The following is a 24,299-nucleotide window of genomic DNA, read 5'->3' as shown; positions in this document are numbered from 1 at the left end:
TGGCTTTATCAGTTATCATTGTTTGCAATCTGAGATGCCACGTCCAACACTGTGGTTTGAGTTTTCTCACCCAGCCTCGTTTTGGAAATCAAAATGGAGCCCAGCTCAGGAGACACAGCCAGTCATATCCTAATGAGTTGTTGGCAGGCCAGCCCTGCTTCGCCTGTCCAGAAAGAAAACACTGGCAGATAATTGGCCAATTTCATAGCTGGGATGTTTCCTCTGGCATGAGACTGTGAATTAATGAGCTGACCATCACAATATCATGGGTCATTTCCAATGAAAAAAAAAAAAACAAAGACAGAAAGTGATGATGCTCTACAAAGCTAATGATGCCTGCCATTAGCAGTGGGAGCTTTGCATTGTCACAGTCAGCTTTGACGGTGTCCAACAGGAGCTGCGCTGGCTGTTTTGATTGCATCACGAGTCACTTGGGGTTAGTCAAGTGAGAGGCTGTTAGTGTGTCTCATAACTACAAAACACATGCATAATATCAACATTGAGAATATGAAGGGCTCAGAATATTTGATACACTGCCAGAAGATAAAGTTTGTTAACAATGTACTGCTGCAGGATGACATTTTAGATAGCCTCATCCTGGTTTTCCTTGTCAAAAAGCCACTAGAATTTTTCCATTGGATTTTGGATTATTACAGAGAATGATACTTACACGTTTTGTTCAGAAGGATAATCTTCACAAATGAACACCATATTTATGATTTTTGAAGCCTAAATACAATCACCAGAAGTAAAATACTAACGTTAGGCTAAAAAAACTACCCCACAGTGACTTAATATCGGCACCACAGTGAAGCTGTAAAGCCACATTTGGTGTGATGACGATCTGTAGTCTCATTTAGCTTGTTGTTGGCAACTGCCTTTTTTTAAGACACATAAAAGCTTCACTGGGGGGCTATTTATTGATGCATTTTAGGTTGGAGAACAAAATGTGAAAGTCTCTTGAATTTGTGTTAACCACAGACCTTATTCCAGGCATCTGACCAAAAACCCATTGTCTTCAAGATGAGGGAGCCAGGAGCACTAAAATCCTAACTAATTTCCGAATTTTAGGACTCATTCCTGCAGCACTCTATACACGATGCGAATTAGTGAATTCTGCCCTACTCTCCCTCTGATTGGCTAGTACTTGTTGCCTTTGTTGTTTTTACTGGTTATGTTTAGGCAAGAGTCATGGTGGGATTGGTTAGAGTTAAATTAAGAATGTTAGGGCAAGCCAATCAGAGGCAGAGTAAGGCAGGTTATTCCTTCTCTATCCTAAGAAATGCAAATGAACAGGATGAGAGAATCTTCTTATGAAACCATCACTTTGGTCTCAGACACGGATGCCAAAATCCACCTTTTGTGGTGTTATGATACACTGCTGGTCAGCTGGACGGCGTATGTCACAGCAGTGTGATATGCGGTCAAGCGGCATTAGTTCATAACGCAGCTGGACGGCACCTGTCGCGGCAGTATGGTACACCACTGGATGGCATCAGTTTGAAACGCTGCACATAATGATGTCAGATAAGGAGCTGGACAGTCCCTATAGGGCAGGTGGAAGGGGCAGTGGACTGAGTCCAGACACAAAAGACGACATTATAAGTAGCAGACAGTCAGTAAAACAAACATACAAAGTAATTGTAAAACACTAAACACATTAAATCAGCTCATCGTCTGTCTATGGTTTAAAACTCATCAGTCACTTGAGGGACTTCTTGAAAGCATTTTTAGTTGCCAGAGGGACTCTGTAGCGCCTCCTGGAGCTTAAGAGCTCAAACTGGCTAAAGAGAGGGTGGGCGCTATCTGCCAGGATACTCCTTGCTTTCTTCCTCATCCTTTCTATGAAGAGTTGGGTCAAGGGCTGTTCTGGCCACTGAGTTTACTAAGAAGATAGAGTCGCTGTGAACATCTCTTCAGTATATACTCAGTATTTCCAAAGAAGCTCACAAAGTAGTCCAGAATCATACCAAAGTCCCCAGACTTTCACATAGGAGCCGCTGTTCACTTCTCATATGAATGTAGAGCCAAACCATCATGTATTTTGTAAACCTAACCACATGCTTTTGTTGACATTGTGGTGTTAGTTGTGGCATCCCAGAATGTCAACAGCAGGCAGAGAAGGATAACTAGTGTGTAATACGTAGATGTGAAAGTCCACTGACAAAGTGTCACCTGGGATGAGGTGTCACTTGTTACTATTATAAAAATGTTTTACTACTAAGGAAATTGTATTACAAAAAAAACAAAAACAAAAACAAAAAAACCCTCTGGTAATGGTTTGATGGTTCCTTTAGCAGCCTCGCAGCTGTGTGTGAGCTTTGTTTCAGTGAGTAGCTGAGGACTGACAGTAAGTGTTACAAATGAATGGTGGCTCTGACATAAATCAATGATTTTCTGCGATGAAAGAGACCGTTTTATCTTTTGACAACACATGAGGTTTTACACTTCCACTGGTTTGTGATGATTACTTATGTATTTGCTGTGTTTGGTTCTGTATGTCTACTGTCTGAAGATCAGATTAGGGCTTCAGAGTTGCTCTAGGTCATGTGTGAAAGTGCAAACTCCTTTTTGTAACTGCCATACAAGGCTACCTCTGCAAAATGTTTGGAATGTTTCACACTGTTCTTCAATGCCACTGGTGTGAATAGGCAGTGTTAGTGATGGGCACTGGGCAGCTGGTGCTCAATAGTTCACTGACTAAGTGGACTTGACGCTTCAGCATGAACGACACAAGGTCAAAGAGATCAGCCAGCTGAATGTTACAGTCTTTCATCCTGCAAATCCCAAGGCACCCCTTTTCTTCACACTTCATGCATTACATTCAAGAAATGTCTTCCCCATTGTCTAGTCCGCAGACTTGAAAAACAGTTTACCTTAAATCACAATTTGCAGCACTGATTAGTGTATTCACTGGATGTGAGCATTCTCAAAAAGTCTGTGTATAGGAGCAGTTTTTTAGAAATGATTTGGAAGCATGATTTACAGCAGACCTGGTGAATTGTAAAGCAAAAAAATACACAGTGCAAAATCCATTGAATAATTTCTGATTATTCCACGTTTCACCCGCATCAGGTCAGCTTTTTAAACTCCCACTGCTCCGTTTCTTTTCAATGCTGGAGTGAAAAAACAGCTCTCAAGATGCATCTCCTCTCAGCACAGACCATCCGACGAAGCAAACACACATTGAAGGTGCATTTGCACTTCTCTGCGCCCACACAACTTGGCCTCAGTGCAACTAATGCTCTCATGACTTGATCACAGTTCACCCTGCCATTTTCATTCCTTCCTGCTACAGTGTGAAGTGGAAATGATAAGGATGGGAATTGCAGTTGACGCATGCTGGCATTCAAAAATGTGATCTTTATGTGCATCCATGTATAAGCTGTTGTTGACACTGACCTTAAAGGGATGCACACTGAGGGCTTCTTTTCCCTCCATTAGTGTCTAACAAACAGTGCTTGTTTTCCTTAGTAAAGACATTGGATTCTCAAGTGTCACCCAGGCCCACAAAGCGCTTTAAGTGCATACAATTCACAAAGTAAGGTGAAATGTCTATTGAAGCCTACATATGGCTTTACTGATGAAGAGGAAATATGTGATGCTTCTGATAAGTCCCCAGAAACTTTTAAGAATTATTTTCTCTCTTGAGCTCATCTTGTAATCGCTTTTATGAAAAACATCCTCATTATGAAGCAGTTTGAGGGTATGCATCAGAATGAGGAAAGATTTAATTGGAGTGTCCTCATCAAAATTCTCATCTCAGTGTATATCCATCCTGATCTACATTCATTTTGTTTCCTAAATGATCAGCGCAGTATGTCTCCACCCCCTTGAAAGTCTAATTTATGGGATCCACCATGCAGATTTTTGTAACTCAGCGTGCGCTCTGCCTCATAAATGTTAACCAGACTCAATAAGGAACTAAATATACAGACAGTGCATGCCCTCTCTATTGGAAAGTAAGCCCTCTTTACACCCAGTAGGTTAAAAGCACAGAGAATGTTTTTACATAAAAATTTTGACCAAATTATGTTTTGAATCATAAAATTTAATTTAAGTTTTTAATATGCATGGGGATTATTGTAGCAGAATGTCTGTCTGCTGCTCTGGTGAACCCTGTCCGTCCTTTGGAACACAGACTGGATGTGTAAACACTGTCATGACCATAGCCACAGGACTCAGGAAGAGGTAATGGAGTGTAAATAATGTGCAACAACAGTTGCGTGAACAGCTGTAAGGTTGATTCATATCAGTTGTTGTGTTTATTGAAGATGCTATTCTCAGATACTTCCAAAGCTGCACACAACGGTCATTCTCTTCTGCAAATTGCTTCCTGACAGACTCAGGCCTTTGCTCTTTGGCCTGTCCACCTGCTCTAAAACTCAGTCAAACAGGTGTTCATGCTCTGACAACCTATTCCACAGTCTGTTTAACAACTGCAAATAGGTCATTACCTGCATTAGCTCTGTGTGGGATCATGTCTTGGCATGAGTTGCTGAGTCAGAGCTGTTGTGTTACTTAGGCATACCTATAAAAGGCAGTTGTTTGGGACAAGTGTTTGGCTAGCATCATGGCTACAGGGATGGCAATGTTATTCAGTCAGTCTGTCCACCTCTTTGGTCCAGACTGAAATGTGGCAAACAAATCATTGATGGATTGCCACTGATGTTCTGCCATGATCATCTGTGGACCACAGAAATTCATGGCCCACAGATGATGTGTCCTGCTGACTTTGGTGGCCCACCCTGACTTTTCCTATTGCACCACCATGAGGTCCACAATTGTGCTTTGAGTGAAGTGTCTGAACAGTTATTCGATGGACTGTCATGACATTCAACACATTCTCACTCCAACCTGACATTTGGTGATGGACTTTTCATGTCCACATATACCGTGCAAGGTTGTTGATGTTCTTGGACTCTGTGTCAACTTCAGCCTGTTGCATGCATTGTCTGTTTTCAAAATACACTTCCGTTTTCACAGGAAATGTACAGTTTGCATACAGTCTCGTTCAAAGTTAACGTACCACGTCGGTACAACACCACAAATTGATGTTTTTTTCCTTCAACAACAGACACTTGATTGCGTTAAGCCAACACACGCACATGGTAAGGTTTAGAAAAAAAGAACGGGGTTTACTGTACATGTGTTAAACTGTTAAATGTAAAGGTTAAATCAGGAAAAGACATCCCACAAATATGGACCCAACCGATGGTGTAAAGAAAATGTCGGGGTGATCCCTTCTCTGTCCTTCACATTGTCTGGTTTGGTTTATAGGCGCATCAAGGTTGCTGTTTTCTATCAACAACATTGGACAACAATACAAAACATGTGACACCTCCCCGAGGGACGATGTCAGATGACGGCGGCAACACTCATTGTTACACTTAATGCGTTAAACCTCCCACTCCCCCCCGCACTCCCAAACATAGCCATTATTCACCCCTCATGGTCCAACCTTGCGTGTGATCCTGTGATAGCTCTCATTCACCTAAACTTCAACCCAGCTGACTCCCTCAGAGTGATGGGCAGGGGGGCTATTGTCTTGTGATCAGCCAGAGAGCCACAACACACGGCTTGATCTGCCTCGGGAGTCACCGTCACCAGTGTATTGCGTGCTGCACGTTCTCCCTGGGGTCATGCCATGTCCCCGGTCAGGCTGGAGATATCATAAATAAAGACAGACAGTGGAAAGAGAAAGAGAACAATGAATCCCCCCTTTCCCTGCTTCCAGCGCTGCCTCTCTTCCCCCGTCAGCCACCGGGGACATTGTAAATCAGAGGGCAGGGGTGGGGAGAAACCTGAGCCGAGAGCAAGGGAGTAAGGCAAGGAGACATTAAAGTGGGAACCTGGCTCTCTGGGAGCATAGCCATTCCTGTCATCATTAGGGAGCGTGGGAGACAAAGGCAGGAAGAGATGATGATGAGCCATGGGATGGAGGGAGAGGGGGGCTAGGACACACACTCTTAGGTGGACATATAAAATGAAAACAGCAAACACAAATACATGTGTAGTCCCTCTCGTGCTCTCTGTGTCACTCGCGTACTTGCACAGGTCATAAATCCAGGTTGGCTAGGTTTAGCTCTGACAGCACTGCCGCTGGGAGACAAAGGTAATCCGGCAATAATTTTCAGGGAACAAGGGATTTTGATTTCTACCCTGCCAGGAGGGAGAAAGCCAAAATCATCTGCGAAGGGCTTTCTTTCAGTGCAGCACTGCCTAGCCTTCAGCCAAGTAATGTCCTTGCATTCACGGGGATAAAGCCATCTCTGACAATGGTGGAAGAAAAAGAATTGCTGATGGAGAGGGAAGAGGCTGAAGTGAGGCAGTGATGAAAGGGATAAGACAGTGTGTGTGTGTGTGTGTGTGTGAGAGAGAGAGAGAGAGAGAGAGAGAGAGAGATGGCTGAATGGTTGTACCTTTGTGTATTTGTGCCTTTGTGTGACTCACCGTACTGCCATTTTCACACCAACCACAATCACAATAACAAATCACAAAAAAGATGTCTCTATATGAGTAAAAGTGTCACAGAAATGTAATGATCTTGACCTTAAAATTGTAACTTCACTGTTAAAGGAAAGCAAGATTAAAACAAATACAGAATGAATAAGCACCAAAACCTTCACATTTAGCCTACCTTCCCTGATACAGCCCCAAATCAGTCCTGGTTGATATATGTTCTCTCCTTTCTCTACTGTTTACTAAGGCTGTCAAGATAGGTTTACTGAGTGCTACCTCGCTCTCGCTGACATTGATCACTGTCCCTCTTGCCCCAGGTATCTCTCTCTATATGTCTTTCTCTCTCTGAGAGGTAACTAAGCCCTGTGGAATGTTTCGTGCCCCTCTCCCCGACCTCTGCAAGTGTTTGGACTTGGCTCTCACCCATCATCTCACATTTTGCCCTTGAGGTAGTGAGGCTTAACCCTGACAGCCTATGAAGAGGGTCGAGGAGAAAAGCTAGTGCCACTTTTCACTGGACTCTTTACATTTCCTCACTACACAAGGGAGGGGAGTTATGAAGAAGAACGCTGAGAGGCATGAAATCTAACTCTGCGTCCCCTGAGGGACCTTTAGGGCTTATTTAAGGTAGAGCTGTAGAGGAGCTGCTGGTGAGAAATCACGCTACTTTGGTGGTCAACACTTGTTTTATGGATTTGTTGTGTGAAAGTGCATCAAGCTCAAGGTTTCACAGGTTTGATTTCAGCTAATTAGGTGAAACAATTGACTCTCATTATTACAGTGTGGCTTCCTACTGTAAGGCTGTACTTCATGCAGTGGAAAGAGAATGTAATGCAATTAGCAGAGCCAATAACAAATTGAAGCACAACAACTATCCATAATTGATTGCACATAATTTTCAGTGCACGTTTTCTATGCCAGACTGTGAGAAATATGTTGTCAGTCCTCTACTATAAGTCAGGTTTATGTGAATGAATGCAAGGTTCAAAACTCAAGCAATATATATTTATATATTCACAGGTACAGGCAAAAATAAACTACATGTGGGTGGGCAGGGAGTGACAACAAAAATATATTTGTTTTTCAGAATAAAAGAACTGAAAAAGATGTGCAGTATACGTGTATTATTTTGACATAAATCACTATTATCAAACTGCAACTCCTTTTTTTGAAAGCCAATGAAACAAGTTAAATCTTTGACCCTGACGTCACATTTATCACTGACGTGGAGGACTCCAGCAATGAAACTTTGCAGCCCATGAATGAGGTGGCAGCCTACACTGAGTTCAAGACAACCAAAGAGGACCCTTTTTGTGGTTTTATGGTGCATGCTAAAATGTTTCCTAACCTAGCAGTGATTGTGTGGAATGTTTTCGCCTTCCCCGCAGTCAGTAAAAGAGACGCCTCCTCCGCTGTATTTGTAATTCAAGAACAGAGAACCCAGCGTAATGTGAGTGGCTGTAGCCTGTGTGTGTTTCATCACGGCCGCAGGTCAGGTTGCAGGACTTTTATTAACGGGTGCAACTTTGACGTAGACATAACGACAGGTAACGGGTCAGTTCTGGTACTGAGCTGTACAGGTATGAACAGGTGTGGGTTTTCAAAAATGGACCTGTGCAGGACTTTGACGGCTCTAACTTCTTAGCTTTCACTCAAAGAGCATAAATAGTGGATACCAATAAAATAATTACAAAACAACCAAATTAAACTGTTTTAATCCAAATATCACATATTACTGGCTGTTACAAGATGACAATGACTATTTAGGCCATGGCATAACAGTAATGCTGTGATTTTATGTCAAACTTAAGCGAAACAGCACTCCACCTCAGCAGTGTAAAAGTTATGATTTCTCATGGATTTTGTGCCTTTTTGTGTTGAGGTGAAACTCCCATGTGACAAATGGAACAAAGCCAATCAGGAAACACAAAAAAATCAAACACTACTCTACACAACCGCTTATTGTTCAGTTGCCAGGGTATATTCTACATCATGGTTCACAAACTTTTTACCTTCAAAGGACATTTTTTGTCATGGCAACCTGCCAACCCTCTAATAGAATATGCATACATGTACACAGAGGCTTATCGGTTTGAGCAATTTTCAATTTAATATTAGGTTGCTGGCATTATCAGGGATGAGAGGATGAGATTATGCATACATGATGTAAGAAATACGCAGCGCCACAGTCAGTGTGGACAATGATAGATATCCCTCTTCCACCAGCAGCCAAAATCTGTCCGTTATGCTGTTAGCTGGGCAGCGTCCAGTGTGACTGTAGTTCTTTTGGTGGGTGTTGAGGGCTTTTCTTTGAGTTCTGTTTACTATTTCAAATATAAACATACACAAACAAAACATTTATATAAACATAGTTAATGTAAATGTTACTAATATTTACATTAATATGGTGGAAGTAACATTATTAAGAAATATACAATAAAATCTTGCAGTACCCCTGGCCCTCCTTATGGCACCCCAGTGTGCTGTGACACCCACTTTGGTAACCACTGTTCCATATCATCACCACTATTATAGATGTCATGCCCCTACACTATCTTTTGGCAATTTTCTTTTCCAATGTAGGGTGATTCCAGGGTGAGCCAATCAGAGGCAGAGTGAGGAGGATGTAAGTAGGGTGGGTCATGCCTTTACTGTCCTACAAATTCACCTCCCTGACATGCTGGTTGAGAAGTGAAGCATGTTAGGCCAAAGACTAAAAGTGCCCAAAAGACCCCAAACTGCCTTGTGCCATCGAGTGACACAGGATTCATCCACCTACCTATCCAACCTACCTACCTATCAGGGGTGATTGCTCTGAGACAACAAGGGAGGCTGAACTTCCCCTAAAATTTCATAGAAATTTTACATTGCATTAAACGTGCGCTAGGATGCATTTAACATCATGACTGTGATGTTCAAACGTCAGCTGTTTATCACCAGTTTTCAAACACGACCTCCCTGACATAGCCCATATTCTCATGTCAGCACGGTGGACGTGTAGCCTCCAAGCGTTCCTATGAGACAGCACTGAGCAGGTTTTTTTCATGCAGCAAAGCGAGACGGTCATTGGATAAATGCGACAAAATCGTCACTTCCAAGGAGGCTCAGCTTCCCTGGTACCTAATGGAGCTACCTACCTACCTACCTACCTACCTAACTACCTACCTACCAACCTACCTAGTTACCTACCTACCTGACTAGCTAGGACATTTCAATCGCCAGAAAACAAAAAGCTAAAACATTTTCCAATGGAATTCTACCCAGAATTAAGGCCAAACCAACCAAGGTTTTGTTTCAAACAACAATTAAATTTAACTAGCAATAAAAGAAATTGACTAAAAACAAGAGTCAAGACCAGATACGCTCTCATAAATTTCACTCCTCTTCATCCCACAGTGGCCTTGTCACATTTACATAAGATCTGTCTGGTAAAGGTCTATGCTTTCAACAAACGACCGCAATATCGTATGCGCAGTCAGTATCTCACTATTTATTGCCATCTCCCATTAAAATGGGAACATCTCTGCTGTGAGTGTTATTTTGCTTTATTAGATCCATTCTCAATACTACAAATGAGCTGGCTGTGTATATTCATGGTGTAATTACTTTCCCTTTCCAATTTGCCAGACACAACAGCTCTGTCCTGGAAATATAATGGGCTATTTTACATCAAACACAGCTAAAGTAATAACAGAATATTAGCTTACCTCTCAGCAGGAGCCCAATGAGATGGGGTCAACTTCAATGCAGGAGACAAAAGCTTCTGGCATTTTCTGTTCGCAATCAGTGTGGAAAACATAGCATTGTCTGATCTGTGTATGTGTGTGATAATTGCTCCCTGGAAGTGGATATGATGAAACAAGGGTTCAAAACATATCTGGCTGCCATCTCCCTTTCGACTTCAATCTTACAGATACTATTTTTTTTTTTGTATTTCACGTGGCTTTCCCATCACATTCTGAGAAAGCCTGCTGCAGATCCTGTGATAGGAAAACAGGTTTTGCATGTTTTAGATGGCCAGGCTTTAGGTGAACAAACTCTCTGCATGCTGCACATGCTTCACTAGTTGAAAAACTATGCACGTTAACTGATCAACACCTTTTCTCTCCCTCTTGCCCGTGGCATTTCATGTATTCTTACCGAAAATAAGGCATCTCAGGCAGGGCAACTAACTGTTAGGCTTGAATGGCTCCTGTCACACACCATAATAGCTTGTGTGAAAGGCCAGGGCTGCCTGTTAATACCAGGTGAGAGCAGGGATGGAGCCGGAGGAGCTTGTCTGTGGAGCACAGACAATTTTGCTCTGGCTCTCCAGCAGCTTCGCCAGAGNGTGTGTGTGTGTGTGTTGGAGGGAGGGCCGTAATTGCTGTCGCCACCCCTCCTCCCTAGAGCAGACTGGGAGAATTGGAAGAGTCATTTCATCTCGGAGGAAACGAACGGATGGGAGCTCTGTGGGGAGGGGAAGCAGAGGAGGCTAAATTACAGAGCAGCACAGTGTGGCAGCAGGTTGTGTACTCTGACCCTCTGTCCTGACACCACTTGGAGCCTGAGAAGAAGGCTATTTCGAAGAAGATGCACATCTTCTGCCAGAAACTACATGGGGTGGACACAATAACATGACATCCTGTGCAATATCATGCAATCCAATTCGACAGCCATGCAATAAATGTTACCTTTGTAGAGACTACGTTGTCAGGTGATAAGACAGAGACAATTTTGCCCCAATTTTCTTGTGTTCCAAATGCTGTTAAGATGTCCAACAGTTTAAAACAATGAAGCTATAACCTGTGGCTATAATTATGACCAGAGAGTAAAATCAACACATCTCTTCACTGCCTCAACACTGTATGTGTTACAAAAGTGTTATTTGCTGCCGGGCTGCATGAGGGTTGGGATTAATATTACTGCACAAACCTTCACTGCTCTCTTCTGTTTGGATGTAAGTCTGTGATAGTGACATTCAAATAAAGATTTTTAGTCAAACATTCAGTAGCAACTGAAGTGGAAATATTCCTTTTAATTAGAAGGACAGTCTTTCTGAGGTGAACATGCACATAGGTTGGTTGTTTTAAGTGTAATAAACACTGCTTTTGTTTCTGTAATGAGAATAGCCTCCAAAATCAAAGACATGGTAATAAATTACATCATTTTGTCAATGGAAGAGTGCATTGTCTACACACCAAACTGACATCATAAGCTACTTTTACACTGCTTCTTCAAGGTGGGAATTTCATGCCATTATTCCACCTCACTGCTCTGTATAAAAGATACAATCACAGAATGGGGGGAACAGAGTTGTCTCGCCTTTAAGCCACCATCGGAAGTAGTAACAGCACCAAAATGAAGTCTGTCTAAAAGGGACAGCTGGCAGGACAGGATCAGGGACGATGATCAGCTCTGCACTCAGATAGACTGAAATGGGCTTGTTGGGCTTGCAACTTAGCAACCTCAGACGCAACCCGCCGCGCTCTTGAAAGCTGGCAGGGCACAAAAGTATAGCCCCCAATCTCTGACTTCACATTTTCCAGGTGGTTAAGGACACGGCATATGTAGGGCCCCTTCTGCATGTGAACCACATTAAAAACAAATCGGAAAAACAATGAGGTTGGGGAGCTCCTTGCCCTCTGAGCAGAGGACAAGATCAGTCACAGTACATGATTGTTATTGTCATGATATGAGAGGAAGTAAGTCTCTGTCAGTTCAGATCTTATAAAGGAGTGTGTTTACAGACTTTCAGAGGAAGCATTTCTATCCTTATGAGCACTGGCACATTTGTGATGGCAATATTTCAACTCACAGAGCACCGCTGGTCAAGAAATTAGTGGTTTAAAAAAGCCATGGAAAGCTCATGCCATCTGTGTTAACATGGCCATTTCTGTTCCTAGATACAAACCCAAGTGAACAATTAAGAGAAATGGTAGAGTGACACCATTGTTGAAATGTATTCCAAGGTGCACTGAAGCTACTCTGGCTCAGAACCAAAGAAAACACATTCAGGATTACTTCCTGTCCTCATCATCTTGCAAACTCAAAAGACAGCCAAGTCATAAAATGCAAAATTGTGGTTAGACACTCAAAATAACCACTTTCATCACCCAATTCAGTCCCATTGTAACCGATTTCCATTATTGGCAACCCACTCAACTGTTGTCTTCAGAGAGAGATCCATAGAGCTCACGGTGAGCGTGCCAAATGTAATCCCCACTCATTACAAAATACAATCACTATATGAAACCAGTTGAATGGTTAAACCCTGGTAAATAGACAAGAGGTTAATGTTGCCTTTGACACTCCAATCTGCCCTTTCTCATCATGATGCGTGGTGGCAAACAGACGAGGATGCCCCAGCCCAATCTGTCTTCATACAGTCATATCAGTTGGTAGATTTGCAGAGAGTGGTTAGGGGGGGAACAGAGGGCATGTCTCGCTTCAGAGCCCCGAAATTAATAGGGGGCCCCCTCATTACGGAGAAAAAGGAAAGACAAAGACAAAGAGGTCTCGGGGAAGGAGCGGGACATAGAGAGGCGGATTCTTATATAATGGGAGAAGAGGAGAGAGTGTGAAGGAAAAGGGGAGAACTGAGATGATATTTGTGAAAGAGAACTCCAGCCTGAATGCAGCCCACTGGATCACTCATATTTCCTTGTGCTCATACTGTGGGACTGAATCCAAGCTGAGAGAAGCCAGCGAGAGAAACAGGAAATTAGCTGCCCCCTTAATAGCCTTGCTTTACCTTCTCCCCCTCAAATTTTTTTCCTCTTTTTTTCTCCCTCCATCCCTCAGGGAGGTTGGGTAACAGCCAATCCCATTGAAAGGCAGATCAATAAAGAGATATATTGTCATCTCAGAGCGCCACCCTCTTAATCAATTAATCTATAATAGAATCCATTCACTGGAGCCTCTTAAAGGGCCCGTCCTCCCATTACCAGCTATGGGTCAGAAAAGGTGCAGACATATAGGGGTCTCATTACTAGTAATGAGGAGGGGACTGGGATAGGCTCAAATGCCTGGCCATAGATACAGGTGATACACATTTAATGGCATTGCTATGGAACAGTGCTCATGTTTTGACCAAGAATAGGTCAGCCTACTAAAATTTACTCCTAATGAGTTATTAACCATGCTCTGCTGCATCATCAGATTTAGGGACACATGCATTAGACTGCAAGTGACTCTCAAACTGTGCAGGGTGCTCACTGCAATATGCTGGTGATGCTATCTTAATACACATTTCTGCTTCAAGCTTTGGCAATGGTGTCGCAGAGGCTATAACCACATAATAAACGTTCCATCATGGTCAGCCATGCGGGGATTGTGAAGGTACTTCAGAGATGACCATTTACTGTTGAACAAGCAGTGTTTGAGGTGTAAATCAGAGCTCAAGGTCAGTGCAACTAAAAAGCAATATTTTACGCATGTTATTGTGCACATTTACCAAATGAAGTCACAGAAAGCTAATCTTTGACATCAACAGCTGTGGGCACACATATCGGTGGGACTTTTCCCCCCTCAACATTATCAGCTCTAATTGTTACCATGCAAAATTACCTCTTGAATACTCCCAACAATATCAGAGCTGCCATCACTGTTGTTCATACATGTTAAAAGTGATTTATACTCAGGAAGGAAGTGTTTCTTGTAAGGGGTGTTGGCCATTTCTTCGTGGGCAGAATAATTTCATGTGGTGTTCTGAAGACAAAAGAAGCTTGTTCGCCTTCCAGCGACAGGACGACCATTGTTTTGGGAGACTTGAGGCTCTTTGGACCATGCAGTATCCATATTCCCTCTTTACACCACGAATGTACATGATACTTGCTTTGCTGATTTATGTTAAGGGTTCATTTGTCACATAACACTGCTCATTTCAGGCATTCTACATTCGATTAAGTAAATATTGTAGATAGATAATGGTTAAAGGCAACAGGTTATGCTTGTTTTCAGGTTTGTACTTGCATTTTTAAGTGTTTTAGTATCTCTTGAAGCCTCCTCTCCCGAAAAAGCCCAGCCAGCTCTGATTGGTCAGTGTTTCCGGGTCTTTCATTTCTCTGTGTCTCTGCCAGGCCCCTAGGAAGTGCGTTAGGCTTTGAAGCCAAATTTCACAGTGACTAGGAATTGAAATTACAACTCCCAAGTCTGTCAGGTGATGCCCTTTGGCCTGAAAAGACTTTTCTCCATAGACTTATATTGGGAAAGTCTGGAAATAAGTGCTTACATATCTTTTGAGTGCCACAGCCCTTGTGAACTTGTTTCACTTATCGAGATTTAATCGATTCGGTCTGATAACATTTGGAAAATTTAGGAGAGCCGCAAGATTGAATAATTTTATTCCCATTAGTAAAGTAGCTGACTCAGCCGGAGGAAGTCTCTCGTGAGCCTGCTCTATGGGCCCAATGATGCGGAAGCAACGCAGATCATACCACGGAAATAGAGCTTTTTTGGCTTCATGCACCACTGAGCAACTTTCATAGGAATGAATGTGGTGCTGTCGTCAATGCTGTATCCAGGTCTCTCAATACATTCATGGTCTCTGCGCCATCAACGCAGCAAAGGAATGACTATAACAAAAAACATGTTCCAGCAAGAATATGATCCGAAACTGGGAGAAACAGCAGCTACCAAGCTCACGTGTTTCCCTTACGTTAGCATTTAGCTACATGTCTCATCTTAAATCACTTTTGCAATCACTCAGTTTTTTGTGAGTTGTGTATTCAAATGACTTCTCATTTGGTCTCATTGGCAATTGAATTTGATTTCTGAGGAAATTATGGACTCTTAATATTGCTCTTTTTTTATGAAGCACTTAATCAACTCGGAATGGTGTGGAATAATGAAATTACTTGTAGTAGCAGCACAGGCTCAGCCAAAATAAATAAGCATTCCAGAGGTCAGGAATATATCATAGTTTCAATTCCATTAAAGTCATTAGTTTATTCATGAACAGAAGCCCAGGTGCCCAATGCATTATGAAAAGAACACACGTCTTTGCTGAAGACGATGATACACACATCTTGATCTTTGCTTGATTCATGCTAAATTTCAGCTGTCTCTATGGATCTGTGATAATTATTGATAATCTAATGTTAGAGCATTTTTATCAGCTGGTAAAGCTTTCAAACACAGATGTTCCTCTCACTGTTTCAGAACCAACTTAATCATACGAGAGCTAAGGACATGAAAACTCGCTGACCACCTAAACCTCTCCGATGAATTAGACTCTATAGATCATAGAGGTGGTCTTTTCATAATGCTGCCAGGAAATGTTTAATGCTGGCATTTCCCAGAAGCTGACTCCGAAGGCCTTTACAATACATTCAGATGAATGGCAAAAATCACCTCATAAAACCAAGCCTTTGTGTGTGTGGAGAGGGCATAATTTTATGATCTATGGCTCAGCTGCAAGTGTGCAATGCAGCACCAAACCCCACTGATGGGCTGTCATTGTAATTCAGTCCCTAATGTGGATAATTAGTCTAAATTCATGGAGTGCTTGATTCCACTGACAGCTACGCCAAATGTTTGACGAAGACACCATAGTAGCAGCATCAGTCACAGGCGAACGGAAATGCATTTAGTGGAGGGCCTCATCATGTTTTATTCAATCACAGAGCGATGCTCAATTAATCAGTTTCTGCAATTAAATTAAACATGTACATGCATAAAACATGAAAGAAATATCAGGGGTGTTTAAGCACTGCTTGGTTCTCAGTGCTCCCGTTAACCCAAAAAGAGAGTATTTATTCTGCGCCCTCTACAACAACCTCTGTGACTTTAGTGATGCGGAATTATTCCTTTTTCACCCAATGTCAGGAGTCGTGTGTGACAGAATGTGTAAAATCTCATCTTAGTATGCGCTCCTTGATGCATACCACCACCCAATGCATTTCTATAAATGTCAAGAGCTGTGTGTTTACTAGGTCTGTCTGACCCCTAATATTTATTCAGCTCAACAGCACTCTACCCAATCATTCCTTATTGCTTCATTGCAGAAGCGTGGCTCTTGCTGTGTCAAGTCTCATTGGCTGCAGTTTGCCATATCTCCTGGCACATGTAATATTGCTTTTCGCTTTCCATCAAGTGTAGGCAAAGCCTGGGCTCAGATAAATAGTGACATTTTGCAGTGGTGTGTGGGGTTTGTTTGTATCTCTTAGTGCCTGAGTCATTTCCATCGCCTGATTTGTATACATAGCACCACAGTCGGCACGATCAAAGGTCTTTCACATGTAAGACAAATTTGCATTTGGATTCATACTACTGCCAACATAATTTATGCCTCTGTCGTTAGATAACAGCTTTGAGATAAATGTTGACATTTGCACCACATTGAATAGTGGGACTTCAATTAAATAAGGTTGTTTCTAAATAGATTTAATCCAAGTAACATCTGCAGGATTATTAAGAGCCTAAGGTGCCTTTCACATTTCCTCATTCTAAATAGGATTATGTGTTGTGTTATGAAAGTAAGAAATATTAATATTCACATTCTAAATGATTCAAGATTAAAACAAAATGCTGTAGCCTTTGATGATGAAAACAGTTGTGTCACATCATCCATGTCTCACCTCCTGAAGATGGAAAACATTTGCAGCATTTAAGAGATGTGAACGTCTAGCCCAATATGACCTAGGTGATTATTCAACCCCAACTGACCATTAAACAGCTGTAAACATGTTGCTTAATTGAAATAAATAACTAACTAACTGAAGAAAGAAAGAAAGAAAGAAAGAAAGAAAGAAAGAAAGAAAGAAAAGAGCAATATAGACTACATGATTAAAATTGAGGCTGAAAAACATAAGCTTGTATTTATGTTTTAAGTGTTTGTGAATGTACAGCTATGAAGTTGTGCTCCAACCTAAACTTTTTTTTTTTAATTAAGAGAGCACACAGTGCAACCGAATCTGATGAGTTAGCATACGTCAACCATCTTATTTTGAGTTTTAATTTTTGTCAGCATTTTGATGTGTATCTTACAAAGTAAAGAACAATCTTTCAGGTGCCTAACCAGATTTGGTCGAGTGCGCTGGCCCTTTAAGAGAGTGGTGCTCGGATGAAGTCAGACAGAATGAACCGGGAGCAAACCGGAAGCTTGTTGAATGTGCCTTCAACATAATATCACAGTAAGCGACAACGTGTCACAATTGAAATAATATCAAATGTGGATTGAGTGGAGGACCACAGAATCACAAAATAGAAATTAATTATATCAAAAAAATCGACAGTATGTAATCACCATAACACCAAATCAGTCTACAATTATCTAGTAAATCCATTGCTGTTTTTATGAAGCTAATGAGTGTCTGGAAATATATGATAAACGTAAAGATCATTTACAATATAACTTAAAACTATGGGGAATTTGAAGGTATAAATGACGTGTATAACATCCTGGGTTGATGATATCGATATCTTGAAATACTACCACTGCTAGGCCCACTAGTAGTAGTAGTAATTCTAATGACAATAATATCATTAATTATTCATCTCATTCAACACATTTCACTAGGTCCATTCTTTTGCCGGCTCTGTGCAAGCTGCCTGTTATGGAAATCAACTATCTGGGAAATTACACAACGTAGGCTACTTACCGCAGTTTACTCTCTAAATGTAGCCTACGTAAGGCGATACAACGCGATGGTAAATCCTAGTCTTATTTTGAAAGCAGGACCGGAAGCTACATATCCTACTACGGGTTATCTGACTGAAGTGTGTTTCGGCTCCGGGACCGTGTTGTTTGTGATGAGGCTGTAGTAATTCAGTCCTAGTAGCGGAGCACAAGGAGGACAAGAGACAGAAAGAAGAAATGGAGCTGCGTGTGTAACAAAGTGGAGTTTTCCTGTCAGCGCAATGACTTCATGTACTTTGGGACTTATTCCGTGTCACAGGAAGGCGTTATGAATCTTTTTCCTCTGTGACATTAATTTGAGAACGGGAGAGAACGGGACTGACTGACTGACCGGGCGCTGCTTGCCGCTCACAGCCGCCTCTCCTCTCATCACCTGCGGCTTGCCTTTCACGGACTCTCCGTGGGTTTACACGCAGACTTTTGGAGGGGTTGAAAAAGTTGCTGTGTTTCATGTTTGAACTTCAGATGTAATTCTGCAGCGGCTGAGATGCTGCCTGTGGAGTTTGATGCTGTTTTCATCCCATAGACTGGACACCAGTTTGGATCTATCACTGCTGCTGGACAGCCTGTCTCACAAACTGCTCTTCCTGAAGACTGTGACCAACCTTATCTACCTATGAAACGTATGAGTGTATAATGGAGTACCGCCAGACTTTGGTTGCGCTACTGGTTTTATTTGCACTCAGAACTTTGGCATATGGTAAGTTTGAATTGGCATGGTTGGCTGCTTGTTTTTGGGTTATGTTTGCACAGATGGAGCTTATATGCTTCATATCAGTGGCTCCCAACTAGGTCTCACACTCCCCAGGGCTCTGAAGGGGGTCCCACATCAAAAATGACAATTTTACTCCTGCAAAGTTAACATTTCATGCCTCCTTTCCTTGTACCAATTCATGGATCCTTGCCATGAACCCTTACATAGGCTATATGTCAGTATTTGTGCAAAAGTGAGTAATCCTCTTGGATGATGTCATTTAAAAGGCCACTTAAACCAGCAGACACAAGAGCAACCCATATGCAGCTTTACTGTGTGTCTTGCCCAAGGGACTTTGGATTCACACCAGCATCTGCTCCCCACTGAAAGCGGACTTTGCTGTGATTTGAGCCTGCTCATTTATCTCTATTATTAGGTCCATTAGATGAAGACATATCCTCTGCACAATGCAAGTGTGAAACAGAAACAGCATGATAGAGACAGTTTCCATTTACTGATGCAGAGTACTGTAAGTGAGCATGGCAGGGTTGGGAGTGCAATTTCCCCCTGTGTGCTTAAAAATGCATTGTTTTTTCTCTTTACTATAATGCGTTGGAGATAAAAGCCTTCGGCAGATGCTGCATGTAAAATGTTAAACTATTAATCTATTTCCATCTGATTGCACCCTTGTATTGTGTCGTGTAGATTTTGGATTCCAAGTTGCATTTAGCAGACAGATAATACATGCAGTGAGGGTGGATAAAGATGTAGTTTGTAGTGCAAAGCTTAGTTTCCTTGGATTTAGCCTCCACTAAATCCCTAGATACACGTCCAAAGCAGCATATTGGCCTTTTTGTTTGTGTTTTTTTTTTTATCACTCTGTATTCAAAGATATGCACACTCTAAAAATAATTAATGGGGTTTGTGGATAATGCTTAGAATAAAATATTTTTTCAGCATAAAAAAGTATGTTAAGTTAAAGCCTTTTAATCATATCTTAAATTAAAAAAAAAGACCACTAAACATTGCCACAACTTTTGGATAGATATTAAGTTGGTTCAATAAATTAAGCTTTTCGAGGTCAAATCAAATTGTGTTGATTGTACGAAACAATTTGGGTTTGTCAGATTATAAAGGGCGCATAGGACTTACTCAATAAGGAACAACTAATAAAGATGCATTCAAATTGCTACCCTTGTTTTTAAGTTTAACCAGTGGATTCTTTTTATAGTGACAGTGCCTTGAATTTAAGTTTCCCTCACACTAAGCTATGTGGAGAGAAAGCTGCCACTGCAGGCCCACCATCAACCAGAGTACGACTCTCACTTGTAGACTGAGTCACCTCTGGGATGATGAAAACCTGCTTAATTGAGAGTGGATGCTGCATCCACAGATCCTCCATCAATCACAGATGAATGACTGGTAAATTGCTGCCAGTGGGCTACAGGCTCTTTGTCAACATACCTAAGTCTTTGTATTCTGCACAGAAACACCCCTGACTGTGATATACAAAAGCATTTTTTTTCAACAGGAGAGGGATGTTATAGTTTGTGACAGCGTGGTGTCTTTGGGCCTGGACCTACAGCTGAGGCTCCCTTTTACAAGGCTGTAAACATTGGCTATGAACCCAGAGCATATGAACTCAGCATCTGTGAAAGTGCTCCTTCAGTGACTCCAGATGCTCCTCTGGGACTACAAAGGCTGGATTAAAGCTTCTTATTTTCACTTTAGCAAAACACACAGTGACTTTTTAGAAAAAAGTCTGTACTGTTTTTAGACATGGGACCTTTTTACATTTCATTGAAATTTACATTTGAATAGGCATTTGTGTCACATTCTGACACTGTTATCCAAAGCTACTAAGATTAAAGGGAGAATAAGCTTCAGTTCAGCACCAGCATGGATATGTTAGGCAGATATATTTGACAAAATTAGCTTTATACAATATGATAAGAAGAACTTAAGAATCATCCTGGCTGCCTGTCTCTGTTTTCCTTTTCATATCTGAAGGGCCCTTCATGTGGAGCCAGAGTCACATTTCAGGGGCCGGGTCTTCAGACTGTTTGGCCAGTAAGGTGATACTGGAGTCTGCACTGTTATTGTCAGTCATCTCTGTCACCATCAGTCAACACAGTGGTCTCTGTCAGCTCTCCCCAAAGACTGTCAACGGGCCATGTGTTTGCCTTGCTCTCACTGAAGTGATTGGGAGGCAGGGCTCGAAGACAGCTGCCTTGTTGTCTCATGACTGTCCCCAAACAAACCACTAACCAGATCAAGTAACCGGCACCAAACCTTGATACCCACACTGTAATTACAGTCTGAGCGTACAACTCCGTTTCCTTAAGCGAGGGAAGTGTGGTGGGCTGTAATGTGGCTGAAATAGCACAATTAACAAGACGTCTCATTGTTCACATTCCTTTCTTTCGTTCCTGGCAGTTGTGCGTTCTCACATGAGGCATTTAAGACACGCTGTCATCCACAGTGACTCACAGTGGAGGAGGTTGGGAGGGCTGTAATGGATTGGTCAAGGACAGTTTGACAGGAGTTATAGCTGTTGCTGTGATTTAATCTGCGAAATTCCAGTAGCAGTACGGCCTTTTTAAACTTGGGATACACATACATCACTTAAACCCTAAAAACCAGTCAGTTAAAGATTCAATTCACCAAATGACATCAGAAAAAAAATCAACAGCAGCATTTCTTTCCAGAAACAAAGTCCCTGTTACACTGGATAATCAATAGGCTTAATTGCCAGCAGGTTTAGTGGGGACTAGGGCTGAATGATTTTGAAAAATATCCACAATGTAAGCCTAATTGTTATTATTTTGACCGATATTGCAATTGTGATATGGTTTTAAATACGGATAGGAATCATATTTGCCACATCATTATTCTTATTTTCATTGAAAAACATTAAAATGATTATGGTGTGATTCTTCCGGGAATCTGTGGCAAACAAAGAGTTTCTGAAGTCTGGAGAATGTGATGTGTAGGCCAGGTCATCCCTGCATTGTGACAGTATTTGATTTAAACACATATTTCACCTTCAACAAATGTTGTAGGTCATATGTGTTTTAAAATTAAAATTTTGATTAATTGTTCAGCCCTAACGAGGACTGTCTCTTTGGGAGAAGGTGTTGACAGGCAGTTTACAGAACAGTGCTGCAGGTGAGGATTCATTTCATCATAGATTAATCTGTCAGTTATTTTCCTTGATTAACAGATCCCTTGTTCTGTTCATGAAATGCCACAAAGAAGTGAAAAAATGCTAATCATAATTTCCCAGAGCCAGAGTTGATGTCTTCAAATCGCATGTGTTATCAGACCAGCAGTCTCAAACCCATAGTTTACTGTCATAAAACCACACATTTTAGGGACTGGAACCTGTAAATGTTTGACATTTTTGCTTGAAATATAAAGGAACAGCGTGTAAGATTTAAAGGGAATTTAGTGGCATCTAGCGTTGAGAATTGCAGATTGCAACCAGCTGAAACTTCTACCATTAGAATCCCTTCGGTGTTGGTTGTTCAGGAGATTTTTACCAGGAGCTGAATTATCCGCAAAAGTCTCTTCCTCTCCAAAACAAATGGATTCAGTGATTTAAACTGGTAAAAATGCTGAATAAAGCAGTTGCACATTAAAAAAATTAGTGCTGCTTGTCCTTGAGGGGCTGCTAACTATGGTGGCCAACTTGAAAACATGAAAGGCCCCATCTAGAGCCAGTGTTTGGTTTGTCCGTTTTGGGCTACTGTAGAAACATGGCAGTGCAACATGGAGAGATGAGAATCCACTACCTTTGTAGATATAAATGGCTCCTTCTAAGGTAACAAAAATACAACAGTCCTTATTTGCAGGTGATTACACACTAAAGAAAACATAGTTATTATATCATATTCCATTTTTGCCAAAATAACTCCCTAAATCCTTCACACTGGACCTTTAAACCAAAAATAACCAAAATTATTTGCATGCATGGCTAGATATCACTAGCGGTAAGTGAGAACAGTATCAGTATAATTTTATATACTTTATTAATCCCCCTGAGGGGAAATTCAATTTTTTCACTCCGTTGTCATTAACACACAGGTCCGAAATACACACACATACACAAACAGGACCTATACATGCACAAAGTGGAGAGATGTCAGAATGAGGGGGCTGCCCTTGGTGAGGCGCCCCGAGCAGTTGGGGTTTTCAGTGCCTTGCTCAAGGGCACCCCGGCAGTGCACAGTTGATCTTACTGCTCAGGTCATCAGTTGGAGTCTTTACAAAGGGTTAACCCAGATCCAGTTTGTTATTTTACAAGCGTACCTTTTATGCTATTGTTATGCTATTAACAGTCTCAGTCTTGTTGTCATTACCACATTGTTAATGTGACTGGCTTGTTACAATATAACTGTGGATGAGTCATAACAGCACAGCAAGACAACATCCAGTAGCTCAGGTTTTTGCAGTTGGCTTATTGACAACATGTCTACTTTTCTTCTGCAGAGAAAAAAGGAGACAGAGAAAGCTTTGTAGTCATTTTTGAGGACTAATACACACTCACACACTCAGTGTACCTACCTCCTCCCCCACCTGCCTGCCCATCTGTTCTTTACACATCAATTAGCCTGTCAATAGCTCAGCAAGCTTTGGTAATATACATGACAAATGAGCTATATCTTGTGAAAATCGTTGAGGTACAAGTGAATCCTCATTTACGCTCACTGAAAAGGTAGGACAAGGAACTAAACATCCTCTTCCTGTCATCAGAGAATCAGCGGCGTTAACCACACGCTGAAATTGATGTTTGAAGCTTAGTTGCCTATTTCCGGCTTTTTTTTCAAACACAGCTCCTGGCTTGCTAAATTTAGAAATAAGAAATGAGTAATCAAAAAGCTTGGGAGTTGAGCTGTACTTGGGTATGCTTGTCACTGAGCAGCCACTCATTATGTATACCCATGATAATAGAATTTCACCGTCCCAAATATTCATTACACAACAGCTTGACGACGCCTCGTGATGCATTATTAACAAGTTATTTGCCCATTTGACTGTAACAAATGAAAAAAAAAGCAAAGAAAAAAGAGCACGCCCAGTCACTTCTTTTTTCCAAATGTAACCGCAGGGTTGCACTCCCTCTCTTAATGGCAATGCTTAATATCTACCCTGTACATTCCTACCACTGAGGGCCAAAATAAACACATGATGGGACACCAGAGACTTCTGCATTGGGCATCAAAGGAAAGGGAAGAAACTGAACAGGAACTCTTTTTAGCAGCGGGTGCTGACAGGACAAGTCAGCTACTCCCTCTCCTTAAAGGGCTCAAGTGCGACCGCCTGAGGTGCCTAACACAATACCGCCTGAGCTCCCCACCTCAGGCTGTAGACAGATGGATGGCCCCCAGCATTAGTTCCAGTGGTTTTAGGAGGTCTGACCTCTATATTGCTGCTCATAATACTGAAATAGACATGGAGTGAGGCAAACCAGGGGCCACTGCCATCTGAGTATAATAAGGTGTCAGTCATAGAGCACAGGGC

At 41.7% G+C, this 24,299-nt stretch overlaps 1 protein-coding gene across 8 annotated transcripts in view; it reads left to right on the top strand.

Annotated features, from left to right (window-relative positions):
* Positions 1-24,299, top strand: part of robo3 (roundabout, axon guidance receptor, homolog 3 (Drosophila)) — a 210,884-nt gene that overhangs the window by 72,920 nt on the left and 113,665 nt on the right. Inside the window, exon 1 of one of the 8 annotated variants that reach the window (XM_050035334.1) lies at positions 18,189-18,782. The exons of the other annotated variants lie outside the window; for them this stretch is intronic. Coding sequence (XP_049891291.1) covers positions 18,719-18,782 — 64 coding nt within the window. The 5' untranslated portion in view covers positions 18,189-18,718. Of the gene's footprint in view, positions 1-18,188; positions 18,783-24,299 lie in introns of those variants that run through there. 8 annotated transcript variants of the gene reach the window in all.

The sequence above is a fragment of the Epinephelus moara genome, chromosome 3, assembly GCF_006386435.1.
Source record: "Epinephelus moara isolate mb chromosome 3, YSFRI_EMoa_1.0, whole genome shotgun sequence".
NCBI classification, from domain to species: Eukaryota; Metazoa; Chordata; class Actinopteri; order Perciformes; family Serranidae; genus Epinephelus; species Epinephelus moara.
This window is presented reverse-complemented; position numbering and strand designations above follow the sequence as displayed.